Raw genomic sequence first — 14,723 nt, 5'->3', positions numbered from 1 at the left:
AGAGAAGGTTGATGAGGGCAATGCAGTTGATATGGTGTACATGGACTTTAAAAAGGCGTTTGATACAGTGCCACACAACAGACTTGTGAGCAAACCTATAGCTTATGGAATAAAAGGGGCAGTAGCAACATGGATATGGAATTGGATGACTGACAGGAAACAGAGCGTAGTGGTTCATGGATGTTTTCTCGGGCTTCAGGAAGGTTTGTAGTGGAATTCCCCAGGGATCAGTGTTGGGACCCTTGCTTTTCCTGATATATATTAATGACCTAGACCTTGGTGTACAGGGCACAATTTTAAAATTTGCAGATGATATGAAACTTGGAAGCATTGTGAACTGTGAGGATAGTGTAGAACTCCAAAAGGACATAGACAAGTTGGTGGAATGGGCAGACAGGTGGCAGATGAAGTTCAATGCAGAGAAATGTGAAGTGTTTCGTTTTGGTAGGAAGAACATGGAGAGACAATATAAAATAAAGGGTACAATTCCAAATGGGGTTCAGGAGCAGAGGGACCTGGGTGTATATGTGCATAAATCATTGAAAGGCAGGTTGAGAAAGCAGTTAATAAAGCATACAGTATCCTGGGCTTTATTAATAGGAGCATAGAGTACAAGAGCAAGGAGGTTATGTTGAACTTGTATAAGACTCTAGTTTGGCTTCAGCTGGAATATTGCGTCCAGTTCTGGGCGCCACACTTCAGGAAAGACGTGAGAGCATTGGAGAGAGTACAGAAAAGATTCACGAGAATGGTTCCAGGGATGAAGAACTTCAGTTATGAAGATAGATTGGAGGAGTTAGGACTGTTTTCCTTGAAGAGAAGGCTGAGAGGTATTAATAGAGGTATTCAAAATCATGAGGGGTCTGGACAGAGTAGTTTGAGAGAAACTGTTCCCACTCATGAAAGGATCGAGAACAAGAGGGCACAGATTTAAAGTATTCGGTAAGAGAAGCAAAAGTGGCATGAGAAAAAACTTTTTCAGGCAGAGAGTGGTTAAGGTCTGGAATGCACACCCTGGGAATGTGGTGGTGGCAGGTTCAAATGAAGCATTTAAGAGGGAATTAGACTTATATATAAGGAACAATGTGCAGGATTATGGGGAGAAGGGAGGGGAATGGAACTGAGTGAATTGTTCTTTCAGAGAGCCAGTGCAGGCACAATGGGCCGAATGGCCTCCTTCTGCACTGTAACAATTCTGTGATTCTGTGATGACAGTTACAATTCAAGACCACACCTCTCAACTGTCTCACTTAATCAGGATATCCTGAGATTTACAGCACAGCTAAGAAAAACAGCATTCACGTGTGAGATTTTCTGCTGGTCCACCAGTTCTACAGCAAGCAAAGTCTTAACGGGAAAAGGCTCATTAAATACATGCAGTGCCATATGGAGAGATGGTTCACAGATAGGTGTGGCAGTGAAAGAGGTACATTCTATATTCAGATTATTTTAAAGCTACCAAAGGGAATGCTTACAATTGTCATCTTGTGCAATACACTGAAAGGGGATCCCAAAGAATGAGGTGTAGCTATCGTTGTACCAGACCAAAAGCTCCATTCCTCTTGGGATGTCATCACAGGCTCTGTAGAATATGCATGACCTGATAAACAGCAAATAAGAGGCATTGGTAAAACGCATAAATACTTTCAATTTTGATAATTTATGAAAAGCATATACCTTTTTTTTAAATGATACTAGGTTTCATGGAGCAGCAAATTGGTGCCCCAGTACTGAATTCCACAGTGGTAAGCCCTTTGCTGGTTTCTAAAACACCCAATCCTCAGACTTGCTATTATTCTTTGCAATATTATAAGCCTTTTCTTTTAATCTAATACTTTCCTTAACTTCTTGAGTAAGCCATGGATGGATCTTTCTTGCTGAGTTCTTTTCAATGGAATGTATTTCTGTTGAACATTTTGAATTGTTTCTTTAATTGTTTCCCACTGTCTATTTACTGCCACACTTTTTAGTCTACTTACCTAATCAATTTCAGCCAGCTCTATCTTCATACTATGAGATTACTAATTAATCCTGCCTCATTACACAATATCAGATCTAAAATAATTTTACCCTTAGTTGATTCTACAATATATTGCTCCAGGAAACTGTCACAAAAACACTCCACAAACTCAACTTCTAGACCATTCTTGCCAATTTGCTTGGTCCAGTCTATATGAAGATGAAAGTTCTCCACAATTATTACATTGCCTTTGTTACAAGCTCCAATAATTTCTTGTTTAATGCTCTATCCAATGGTATATCTACTGTTAGGGGACATGTAAACTACTCCCCCCAGTGTTTTCTGATTCTTGCTATTCCTATTCTCCACCCATACTGATTCTACTTCATGATCTTCTGAGCCAAGGTCCTTTCTCACTAAATGCCCTTATGTCATCCTTTACTATCAGGGTTACCCCTCCTCCTTTGCCATTCTGTCTGTCTTTTCAAAATATTGTGTACCCTGGAATATTTATTTCCCAACCTTGGTCACCTTATAACCATGTCTCTGCAATGACGATTTGATCTAAACCATTTATCTCTATTTGTGCCATTAGTTCATCTAACCTTATTGCAGATGCTTTGCTCATTCAAATGAAGAATCTTTAATTTCATTTTTTTACTGCTATTACCTCCATGCACCTTACTCGCTGATACAGAATTACTGTTAAACTCACCCGTCTCACTTTGCTTGTCTTTACCCATATCACTAGACTGTTCTATTGCCTTGACGTTTCTCTTTGGATTTCTAAATCTCCCTTCACCGGATCCCTCTCCCCACCCCTCTGTTAGTTTAAAGCCCTATCCACAGCCCTAGTTATATGAATCACCAGGACACTGGTCCCAGCCCAGTTTAAGTGTAGCCCATCCCAACGAAACAGATCTCTCTTTCCTGAGTTCTGGTGCCAGTGCTCCATGAATCAAAGCCCCTTCTTTCTACACCACTCTTTGAGCCATGCGCTTAATTCTCTAATCTGCTTGACGCTATGCCAATTGGCGTGTGGCTCAGGTAACAATCCAGAGATGATTACCTTTAATGTTCTGCGCTTTAACTTGGACCCTGACTCATCAAACTCTCTCAGCAAAACATCAGTCCTAGTTCTATCAATGTCATTGGTTCATACAAACATACGAACTAGGAGCAGAAGTAGACTATTCAGCCCCTCGAGCCTGCTCTGCCAGTCTATAAGATCATGGTTGATCTGTTTGTGGACATGACTCCACTTTCCTGCCTACCCCCAATACCATTTGACTCCCTTGTTTGTCAAGAATCTGTCTACCTCTGTCTTAAAAACATTCAATGACCCTGCCTCCACCGTTCTCTGGGGAAGAGCATTCCACGACCCTCTGAGAGAAAAAAAATTCTCCTCATCTCTGTCTTAAATGGGAGACCCCCCCCCCCCCCACCATGGAGACCACGACAACTGGATCCTCCTCCTCCTCCCACTCCAAGTTTCTCTCCAGCTGCAAGATGTCCTTAACCCTGGCACCGGGAAGGCAACACAAGTTTTGGAGGTCCCGGTCATGGCTGCAGAGGGGCTGCAATTTGGGGCCAAACCTGGATGCATTGGGTTTCTGCTGCTCAGAGGTTCCCAAGTAAATTGTGCTTTTTAAGCCTGCCTCTGTTAAGTTGCTGTCTGACTTTGGGGGCGTGAGTCGAGGTTTTCTGAGGTTACCCCAAGAATGCGGCCTAGCTAGTTCCTAACAGACCCTGTAGGATCTTAAGAAGGTCCTGTGAATACAGGAAAGAAAGATAATCGAGGGATTTCCAAAGAAATTCTGGCATTTATCTTCAGCTTGAGTCAGGCCTTGAGTGGCACTGCAAGGAATGGCAGTGTGCCATTCAAAGTATCATTCTTCCCAGGGGAGGGTGCCTTTATTGTACCATTGCAGGCATGAATAGTCTAATGATTCCATTCCCAGAATTTGGTACTGGGTTAGAGAAACAGAAAAGTAGTTGGTGGAAGTCCCATCCCATTACATTTCTGCACACTCTATAGGGTCTGTGGAATTTTTAGGATGAAGAGTGGGAGCCCTGGTAGATCTTTCCTTTCCTAACTTCCAGGATTGCTGAGGCCAATCATAACATCCTTACCGCCAGCCCTCTGAGATCAGTAAGCTCAGCACAGACCACTGATCAAACACAGGACCTTCCAGGTCCATATGATACAGATTTTCACTGGAAAACCTACTGGAAAACTCTTTTGGCTTGAAAATGAGAGAGAAGTGAAAAAAACTTATGAAATGTGAGGCGCAGCCATTTTTGGCTGAATGAAATATGCAACATTGTCTTTGACCAAGTCACATCATGACGATTCGTTGGTGTCAAGGCAATTTGTTCTTTGCTTAACATCACAGACAACCGAGAATCATCGGCACAATTCCCTAATAGTGAGATATGCACTTGTCAACATTTTCTGTCATTGCCAAGTGGCTCTTGGCAACAGCATCATGAAGATCAATACAAATAAATAAGAGAATCTCTATGTTTCACTTGCAGCTGCAAAAATTCCATCTGTGTTGTTTTAACTGAGCATTCTGCCATCCTGTTTGACTGGAGTGTTGCAAACTAAGCAGAATGTCTTTGGTGCATCTATGAATATCTGACAAAAACTATGCGCTGGCTAATCCCTCTCTTTGCAGAGACCTATAAAATTTTAATAATTCTTTCTACAGTTTCACAGGTTCAAACAAGGTCTGTACTATACATTTCAAATGACTTATAACTTGCCAGGGGGATTGGGGGGAATATTTTTGACCAATTTCACTTCTCGGTTTGACTTCTTGCAACAGAAACATTACAAAACTGTTCAAAGTTCTGTATGTAAGAAGAGCTATGCTAGACATAAATGTATATTTCTGCTGAAAGGACAGGACTGTTTTAAAGCAATGGGTGGTCTCAGAGGCTCTTAGAAAGATTACAAAACTATAAGCATACACTGTTTCTTACAAGAGGGCAGCAGTTTCAGGCCCTGCACAAATCACTGCATGCTGAAGTACATCAAAGGCATTTTTTCCCCTCAGCTAATATTTCCTTTGCTGACATGTATTTAGTATTGTGTTTGGATGACTCATAAAGATAACTGCATGATCTCCTGTCTCTGTTGTAGCAGAACTCGTGCCAATTAACATTATTGTTAGCACAAAATAAAAACAAAGTGTTGGGGATGGGGTGGTCATGATCGTCAATCAATCTTAAAAATTCTTTGAAGAGTATTCCATTAAGACATCATAAATCAAAACATATGGAATTCAAACCAGCTGATTAGTGCTGGGAGTAGATGTTTATGCATAATACAAGTGTTTTACCATTACTGTATTCCTATACTCTGTATGGGAAGCAGTTGCCCTTTTCCATGGTCCATATAAATCAAATTTAAGAGCTACATAAAGCAAACTATTCTCTTTCATTTATCTCAGGAAAAACTCAACTGCAGCAGGTAAAAAAAATGTCTTCTGAATAGTTCCACAAGGATACCTTGAATAATTTAAAATACATTCAAAAGATGTTAAATTTTAACCATCCCGTGAGTACCTGAGCCAGAGACATGAAGGTCCCAAGTTAGAGCCCCACTCTGCACTCAGTCATCTGCTCAGCCAGAGAGGCAGTAAAGGGGCAACAGCAGGCCTTAGTATTGCAAACTACCAGGAAGGCAATCAGCCAGCATTTCTGCTTCTAATTGCTACCCAATAATACCTGCTTGAAGGATTCAGCTGTGATGCCCCTCCCTTTCTTCAGTTTGAACAGTCTGCTGACCCTCACTGTCAGGACTCATACATTAGAAATGTCCTCATGTGACATGCTAGAGGCAATCAGTGCCCACTGAACCATAGCCAGCAGGGAGTTCAATAGCTTCAGGAGGCGAGGAGAGTTATAGAGGAGAAAGTAGCAGAGAGCAAAAAATCCATGAGAGAAACTGTTCCCTTTCTAATAATATCTAGCTATCAACATTCAGTTTTCATTGGTTTGTGTTATGCATTAAGCACTCCAACTATAAATCTACAAGCTCTGAAAATGTGTGAGCCAGCAAATGGAATGTTGTTGTTTATTGCAAGGGGGATAGAATATGAAAGTTGGGAAGTTTTGCTACAGTTGTACAGGACATTAGTGAGACTACATCTGAAGTACTGCATACAGTTTTGGTCTCCTTACATAAGAAAGTATATCATTGCATTTGAAGCAGTTCAGAGAAAGTTTGCTTGACTGATTCCTTGTATAAAGGGGTTTTCTTATGAGGAAAGGTTGGACAGGTTGGGCCTGTATCCATTGGAGTTTATAAGAATGAGAGTCGATCTTATTGAATCATATAACTTGGGGACTTGACAGGGTGGATGCTAAAAGGATGTTTTCCCTTGTGGAGAGACTAAAACTAGGGGACACATTTAAAAATTAGGAGTTTCCCATTTAAGACAGAGATGAAGAGAATTTTTTTCTCTCAAGAGGTTTGTTAGTCTGTGGAATTCTCTTCCCCAGAGAGCAGTGGAGGCAGAGTCATTGAATATTTTAAAGGCGGAGTTAGATAGATTCTTGATTGACAAGGGAGTTGAAGGTTATAGCGGGTAGACAGGAAAGTAGAATTGAGGCCACATACAGTATCCTGGTCTTTTTAAAAACAGCCATGATCTTATCAAACGGTGGAGCAGGCTCGAGGGGCCAAATGGCCTACTCCTGCTCCTGTTTCTTATGTTCATACAAGGGAATTCCCTGTGTGTCAATGGCCTTGTTTGCAGCAGGTGGACTCTCTACTCCCAAGAAAGGCCCAGTAAACTGCTGGACAATGTCAAGACCTGGCCTATCTTCCAGAGATGAGGAGAATTTTTCTCTCTCAGTGGGTTGTTAGCCTGTGGAATTCTCTTCCCCAGAGAGCAGTAGAGGCAGAGTCATTGAATATTGTAAAGGCGGAGTTAGATAGATTCTTGATTGACAAGGGAGTAGGGCTGAGAATTTTCAGTCCCTTGGTTATCATTTAATGACTATACTTCTTTTATCAAAAAATGTTTACTCTTTTATGAACGTACATAGATAATATCAGAAATAATGTAAACCAGATCTAGCAAATGTCATGAATTGCTCTTAATATATATGTTTAATCTTTCTTATAAAAGTTCTATTAAAGCCTACCTGTCATATGAATGCAATGGGAATCAAGGGGAATGCTCTCCACTGCTGAGGACAAAGGAAGCTGGTTGTGGTTGTTGGAGGCCAAACGTCTCAGCCCCAGGACATCACTGTTGGAGTTCCTCAGGGTAGTGTCCTAGGCCCAACCATCTTCAGCTGTTTTATCAATGACCTTTCCTCCAACAGATGAAGCTCAATGTGCAGAAATGTGAAGTGATGCATTTTGGTAGGAAAAACATGGAGAGATAATATAAAATAAAGGGTACAATTCTAAATGGGGTGCAGAAGCAGAAGGACCTAGGTGTATATGTGCATAAGTCATTGAAGCTGGCAGGACAGGTTGAGAGCGTGGTTAATAAAGCATACAGTATCCTGGGCTTTACTAATAGGGACATAGAGTACAGGGAGGTTATGTTGAACTAGTATAAGACATTCGTTCGGCCTCAGCAAGAGTATTGCGTCTAGTTCTGGGCACAGCACTTTAGGAAGGATGTGAAGGCATTAGCGAGGGAGCAGAAAAGATTCACGAGAATGGTTCCAGGGATGAGGAATTTCAGTTATGAAGATAGATTGGAGAAGTTAGGACTGTTTTCCTTGGAGAAGAGAAGGCTGAGAGGTGATTTGATAGAGATATTCAAAATCATGAGGGGTCTGGATGGAGTAGATAGAGAGAAACTGTTCCCACTCATGAAAGGATCGAGAATGAGAGGGCACAGATTTAAAGTAATTGGTAAAAGAAGCAAAAGCGACATGAAAAACTTTTTCACACAATGTGTGGTTAAGGTCTGGAATGCACTGCCTGAGAGTGTGGTGAAGGCAGGTTCTATCGAGGCATTTGAGAGGGGATTAGACTTATATGAAAAGTAAGAATGTGCAGGCTTACGGGGAGAAGGCGGGAGACTGGCACTAGGTGAAATGCTTGTAGGAGAGACGATGCAGACACGATGGGCCGAATGACCTCATTCTGCGTTGTAACAATTCTGTGATTCTGTGAATATAAGATTAGAAGTGGGGTTGTTCGCTGATGGTTGCACGGTGCTCAGTTCCAATCACAACTCCTCAGATAATGAGGCAGATGATGCCCACAGTATGGCCGCAGCAGGATCTGGACAACATCTAGGTTTGGGCTGATAAGCAGCAAGTAACATTCATACCACACAAGTGCCAGGCAATGACCACATTCAACATGAGGGAGTCTAACCACTGTACCTTGACTTTCAGTGGCATTACCATTGTCAAATTTCCACCATCAATATCCAGGGGGCTTACCATTGACCAAAAAATTAACTGGAACAGCCTTGTAAATACTGCAGCTACAGCAACAGGTCAGAGGCTGGATATTCTGTGGCAAGTGTCTTATCTCCTGATTCCCCAAAGCCTTTCCACCATCTACAAGGCACAAGTCAGGAGTATGGCGGAATACTGTACATTTGACTGGATGAGTGCAGTGTTGTTGAAGCTTCAACAACACTCAAGAGCTCAACACCAGCCAGTACAAAGCATGATGGTCACCCCATCCACAACCTTGAACATTCACTCCTTTCACCACTGGCACACCATGGCGGTACCGTCTACAAGATGCACTGCAGAAACTCACCATGGTTTCCTCAACAGAACTTGCAAAATTCACGACCTCTACCACCTAAAAGGACAAGGGTGCATGAAAACAACACCACTTCCAAGTCTGACACCTACCTGACTTGGAAATATATCACCATTCCTTCATCGTTGTTAGGTTAAAATCCTGTAATTACCTACCCAACAGCACTATGGGAGTAACTTCACCCACAGATTGCAGTGGTTCAAGAGGCAGCTCACCACTACCTTCTCAAGAGAAATTAGAGATGGATATTAAATTATTGCCTTGTCAGCAAAGCCCACAGGCCATGAATGAATAAATAAAACAATTTAAAAAAAACACATTGGAGCGATGCAAATTGTATTTCTCCACTCTCTAGCCTATAGGTAGGAAAGTAAGCTGTCAAGAGAACAGAAAAAGTCTACAAAGGGATTTAGATAGGTTAAGTGAGTGGCCAAAAATTTGGGAGATGGAGTGTAATGTGGGAAAATGTGAACTTGTCCACTTTGGCAGGAAGAATAGAACAGCTGTATATTATCTAAATGAAGAGAGACTGCAGAACTCTACGGTACAGAAGAATCTGGGTGTCCTGGTACAGAATCACAAAAAATTAGTATGCAGGTAGAGCAAGTGATTAGGAAGGCAAATTAAATGTTAGTGTTTATTGCAAGGGGAATTGAGTATAAAAGTAGGGCCTTAGTTAGACCGCATCTGGAATACTGTATATAGTTTTGGTCTCCTTACTTAAGAAAGAATATAATTGCATGAGAAGCAGTTCAGAGAAGGTTCACTCGACTTATTCTGAGATGAAGGGGTTTTCTTATGAGGAAAGGTTGGGCCTATACCCATTAGAGTTTAGAAGAATCTTATTGAAACATCAAGATCCAGAGGAGATTTGACAGAGTCAATGCTGATAGGATGTTTCCCCTTGTGAGGGAGTCTAGAACTAGACGACACAGGTTATAAATTAGAGGCCTCCCATTTAAGACAGAGATGAGGAGATTTTTTTTCTCTCAGATAGTTGTTAATCTATGGAATTCATTCCCCCAGACAGCAGTGGAAGCTGGGTTATTGAATATATTCAAGGCTGTGCTAGACAGATTTTCGATCTCCCCGGGTGTCAAGGGTTATGGGGACCAACAGGAAAGTGGAGTTGTGGCCACATTCAGATCAGCCATGATCTTATCAAATGGTGGAGAAGGCTCGAGGGGCCGAATGGCCTACTCCTGCTCCTAATTCTTGTGCTCTTGTGTTCTTGTATCCTAATGCTGTTTGCAGATCAAGATTGGTGGAGGTTTGGCAGTCCATATGCCTTCTCTGCTGCAGAAGGCATGGAGGAAAGAGAGGGAATAAAACAAGGGAACTTTTAGGGAGAAATTAGTAGCATGCTTGCATCTGGTTTATTTCCAATCCTCAGCAAGGATGAATTCATTCAACCAGGTGTCTTATGTTTATGCTGAGTTACTGAGTTTAGTTTGTAATATCTGATTTAACTCAGAGCAATGCAGATATCACACCTGTGTTAAATAACCAACTGTTTTATTTACAAGACTTTAACTATCAAGGCTCTTACAGGATTTCAGTACAATCAGAGCAGTGTGTTCAGTAGAAGCTTCTAGCTGTGTCTGTTGTAGTTCCACTTTTGCTCTGCAGCTCCCCCCGGAGGCTTAAGCAATCAAACATAGTGAACACAGATAGTGGACAGACTGATACAATCAAACCCTGATCGATCAAACACTACATTTTCCCCCTTTTGATGAAAGACATTATTTTTTAATTAAAGTATTCTAAAAAACAAACATATATACATCAAGTTGTTTCATATCATTCAACTTGTCTGTTTTCTCGAAGTACAGAAATAGTCTTTGAGATAAGAAGGTCTCTTTGGTCTTTGATTAGATCTACGAATTTGAGGTTCTGGATCTGTTTGATCAGCTTAATCAGGTGTATTATCAATATCATTCACAGGAAATGGAAATGTATCCTCATAACCACTATCCTCAAAATATCCTGGTCTGCTCCCTATTAAAGCCTGGCTATCTGACTAGACCGACTACATGTCGGGTTCTGGTCAGTTCGGCTTGAAATTCCGAGTACAGCATTCGGGCTTGGGTCGGGTCAGGCTAGATACTGCTTCCGGGAAGTCACGGGATCAGGCTTACCCATGATTTCCCACAAGTCCACCTGCAGGAATAGCCCGCTGCCGGAACAGATGAAGGAGATTCGGGTCGGGTCGGGTCGGGTCGGGTCGGGTCGGGTCGGGTCGGGCGCGAAAAAAAATCAAAGGGCTCAGGCTCAGGTCAGGTTCGGGTTGGCTGTGGTCGGGTCGGGCCCTGGTCGGGTTTTAATTTTATATCCGAGCCAGGCTTTACTCCCTATCAAATGTCTCACATTCCACTAGCTGTGGTCAGCCAACAGATAAGCATTTGTACCGAGCAAACGCTTAATGTGTTTTGGACCTGATACTTATGAAGCAAGTTTGTGGTCGTGATTTGGCCATTTGATTCGAGCCCACTCTCCAACTTTAAACTGTGGTTACCTTGCACCTGTACATTTGTTGAAGTATGCTTTTGTTTTATCTTGTTGCTTTGCGATTTCATCTGCTTTCACTCTGGTAGTAGTGGCTTATGAACGGTCAGTGGCATGCGAAAGTTACAACCTATCATAAATTCGGCTGGTGCCTTGCCGGTCAGAGAGTGTGGGGTGGATAAGTATGTGCGGAGTAGGATGTCAACGGACTGTTCAAATGTTCTCCCCTCCGACATACTAGCTTTCAGACTTTCCTTTATCACCCTGTTGAAACGATCAATGCCACCATTCGATTGTGGGTTGTAGTGTGACATCAGCTGGTGATGGATTCTGTAACTGGCTAGGAATTCCGTGAATTGACTTGAAACAACTTCGGTCCATTGTCTGTAGTGATAGCTTTGTTGACTGCCTTTAGGTCAATGCATAGTCAAAGTTCACCATTTTTTCGTTGTGCAATGACTAAATTTGATATCCACGGAGATGAGTTGATTCATTCAATGATACTGTCAGCTTCTAGTCGTTTCAGCTCCTGTGACACTTCAGCACGGATTGCAAATGGCAGCCGTCTCATACTTTGTGAAATTGGTCGAATTGATGTGTTGACGTGAGGAGCATGACAGTACCCTTTAATCTCCCCAAATCCAGTAAATGAGGAAGTATACTGACATGTATAATCTGCATTATCAATCCCATTAATGTGTGCTCTGCTGGGGTCAGCAAGTTTGAATCGAAGCCTACTGAAAAGGTTTATCCCCATAAGGCTTCAGCCTTTAGCTACATAGAATGTGAACCTGTCTAGGGTGTAATTTTTGTAGCGTACTGGAACTGTGATCATTCCCGAAACTGAAATGATAGTGTCATCATAAACTTGAAGAGTGTCTGTTGCAGGAGTGAGAGAAATTGTGAAAAATACTGATGGTAGAATTTGTCGCTCAAAATAGATACTTATGCTCCAAAATCGATAAGAAGTGACAATGAGATGCCTGCGATCTCGACTGAGCACTCCTTAAAGTGACCTGGTGCTTTACGTTTTGCGATAGAATATACATGTTGTATCTCACTCTCAGGAAGAGACTCCTCTACATGTCAAATCAATGAAGTCTTTTTCTTTGACGATCTGCATACCTTTGCAAAATGGTTCCACTTTGAACATGAGTTACATTTTTTCCCTCGAACTGGACATGGAATTGTGACTTGATGAGCATTTCCACATTTTGGGCAGTTTTGAAGGTAACTGACCATGATGGGCCATGATTTGATGAGGTCTTCTTGTCCTTGCACTGAAACTGTTTGGGCGAGTTGTTTCTGCAACCCTGAGTCTAAGAGTGCATGTGTGTGTAACCTCTTTGAATCTAACATGGCAGATTCGATCTGGACAGCTAAGGTTCTGGCTTTACCCAAGGTTAAATCATCATGCTCCATGAGAAGATATTCCCTAATTCGTGGAATTGAAGTCTTTTCAATTAATTGGTCACAAATTAGTTCGTTGGTTAGTGTGCCAAATTTAAATTTTTTTTTTATTCATTCATGGGATGTGGGCATCACTGGCCAGGCCAGCATTTATTGCCCATCCCTAATTGCCCTTGAGAAGGTGGTGGTGAGCTGCCTTCTTGAACTGCTACATGTGAGGTAGGTACACCCACAGTGCTGTTAGGAAGAGAGTTACAGGATTTTGACCCAGCGACAGTGAAGGAATGGCGATATAGTTCCAAGTCAGGATGGTGTGTGACTTGGACGGGAACTTGCAGGTGGTGGTGTTTCCATGCATCTGCTGCTGTTGTCCTTTGAGGTGGTAGGGGTCGCGGGTTTGGAAGGTGCTGTCTAAGGAGCCTTGGTGCATTGCTGCAATGCATCTTGGAGATGGTACACACTGCTGCCCTATGCGTCGGTGGTGGAGGGAGCGAATGTTTGTAGATGGGGTGCCAATCAAGTGGGCTGCTTTGTTTTGGATGGTGTCGAGCTTCTTGAGTATTGTTGGAGCTGCACCCATCCAGGCAAGTGGAGAGTATTCTGACTTGTGCCTTGTAGATGGTGGACAGGCTTTGGGAAGTCAGGTGAGTTACTCACCGCAGGATTCCTAGCCTCTGACCTGCTCTTGTAGCCATGGTATTTATATGGCTACTCCAGTTCAGTTTCTGGTCAATGGTAGCCCCTAGGATGTTGATAGTGGGGGATTCAGCGATGGTAATGCCATTGAATGTCAAGGGAAGATGGTTAGAGTCTCTCTTGTTTGAGATGGTCATTGTCTGGCACTTGTGTGGCACAAATGTTACTTGCCACTTATCAGCCCAAGCCTGGATATTGTCCAGGTCTTGCTGCATTTCTACACGGACTACTTCAGTATTTGAGGAGTCGCGAATGGTGCTGAACATTGTGCAATCATCAGCGAACATCCCCACTTCTGACCTTATGATTGAAGGAAGGTCATTGATGAAGCAGCTGAAAATGGTTGGGCCTAGGACACTACCCTGAGGAACTCCTGCAGTGATGTCCTGGAGCTCAGATGATTGCCCTCCAACAACCACAGCCATCTTCCTTTGCGCTAGGTATGACTCCAGCCAGCAGAGAGTTTTCGCCCTGATTCCCATTGACTCCAGTTTTGCTAGGGCTCCTTGATGCCATACTCGGTCAAATGTTGTCTTGATGTCAAGGGCAGTCACTCTCACCTCACATGTAGATGCCAATTGCTGCAATGCTGTCACCTATTGTTTAATGGACTCACCATATCCCTGGGATCTCCGATGGAATGTGTATTGCTCTATCATCACACAGTTCTTTGGCCCGAAGTGTTTTCGAGCGCACTCACTGCCACATCGAACGTAGATGTATCTTCTGTGAGCTGCTTGAAGAATCACTGTCTTTCTCCTCCTAAGCAATGTACAACTTTCTCACAGTTCGCTGTATATCTGGGCTGTTCATCCCCGTAGCGAGCAAGTAGGTGTTGAACCCCTAAATCCATCGGTCCCAACACAAAGGAGGATTTCCTGGCATCGGAAGGAAAGTTTCTGGAGCTGGTAGCATTCGATTTTGTTGAATTATCTTCATAGCCACGTTTTTGTTATGTTTATGCTGGGTGACTGGGTTTAGTTTGTAATATCTGATTTAAATCAGAGCAATGCAGATATTACACCTGTGTTAAATAGCCAACTGGTTTATTTACAAGGCTTTAACTCTAAAGATTCTTATAGAATTTCAGTACAATCAGAGCAGTATGCTCTGTAGAAGCTTCTAGCTACGTCCATCTTAGTTTCACTTTTGCTCTGCAGCCCCATCTGGAGGCTTAAGCAATCAAACACAGTGAACACAGATGATGGACAAACTGATACAATCAAACCCTGATCGATCAAACACAACAAGTTTATTTCTGAGAGGTGTCAAGGTATTTAATCAGCATCCCTCCCTGGTTGACGGATTCTTACATGGATTGTACAAGGATTGGCCTGGTTTTTCAGATAAGGCATTGAATCAAGGTTCTATCTGCCCTTTCAGGTGAATGTT

The 14,723-nt window shown here is 42.5% G+C and overlaps 1 protein-coding gene across 1 annotated transcript in view; it reads right to left on the bottom strand.

Moving 5' to 3' along the window:
• prdm6 (PR domain containing 6) overlaps positions 1-14,723 on the bottom strand; it is a 326,361-nt gene that overhangs the window by 116,449 nt on the left and 195,189 nt on the right. Inside the window, exon 4 of the mRNA XM_068028856.1 lies at positions 1,476-1,600. Within this exon, the coding sequence (XP_067884957.1) occupies positions 1,476-1,600 (125 nt within the window). The remainder of the gene's footprint in view (positions 1-1,475; positions 1,601-14,723) is intronic.

Source organism: Heterodontus francisci, chromosome 4 (assembly GCF_036365525.1).
Source record: "Heterodontus francisci isolate sHetFra1 chromosome 4, sHetFra1.hap1, whole genome shotgun sequence".
Classification (NCBI taxonomy): Eukaryota; Metazoa; Chordata; class Chondrichthyes; order Heterodontiformes; family Heterodontidae; genus Heterodontus; species Heterodontus francisci.
The sequence above is the reverse complement of the archived record's forward strand: the minus strand, read 5'-3'. Positions and strand labels throughout refer to the sequence as shown.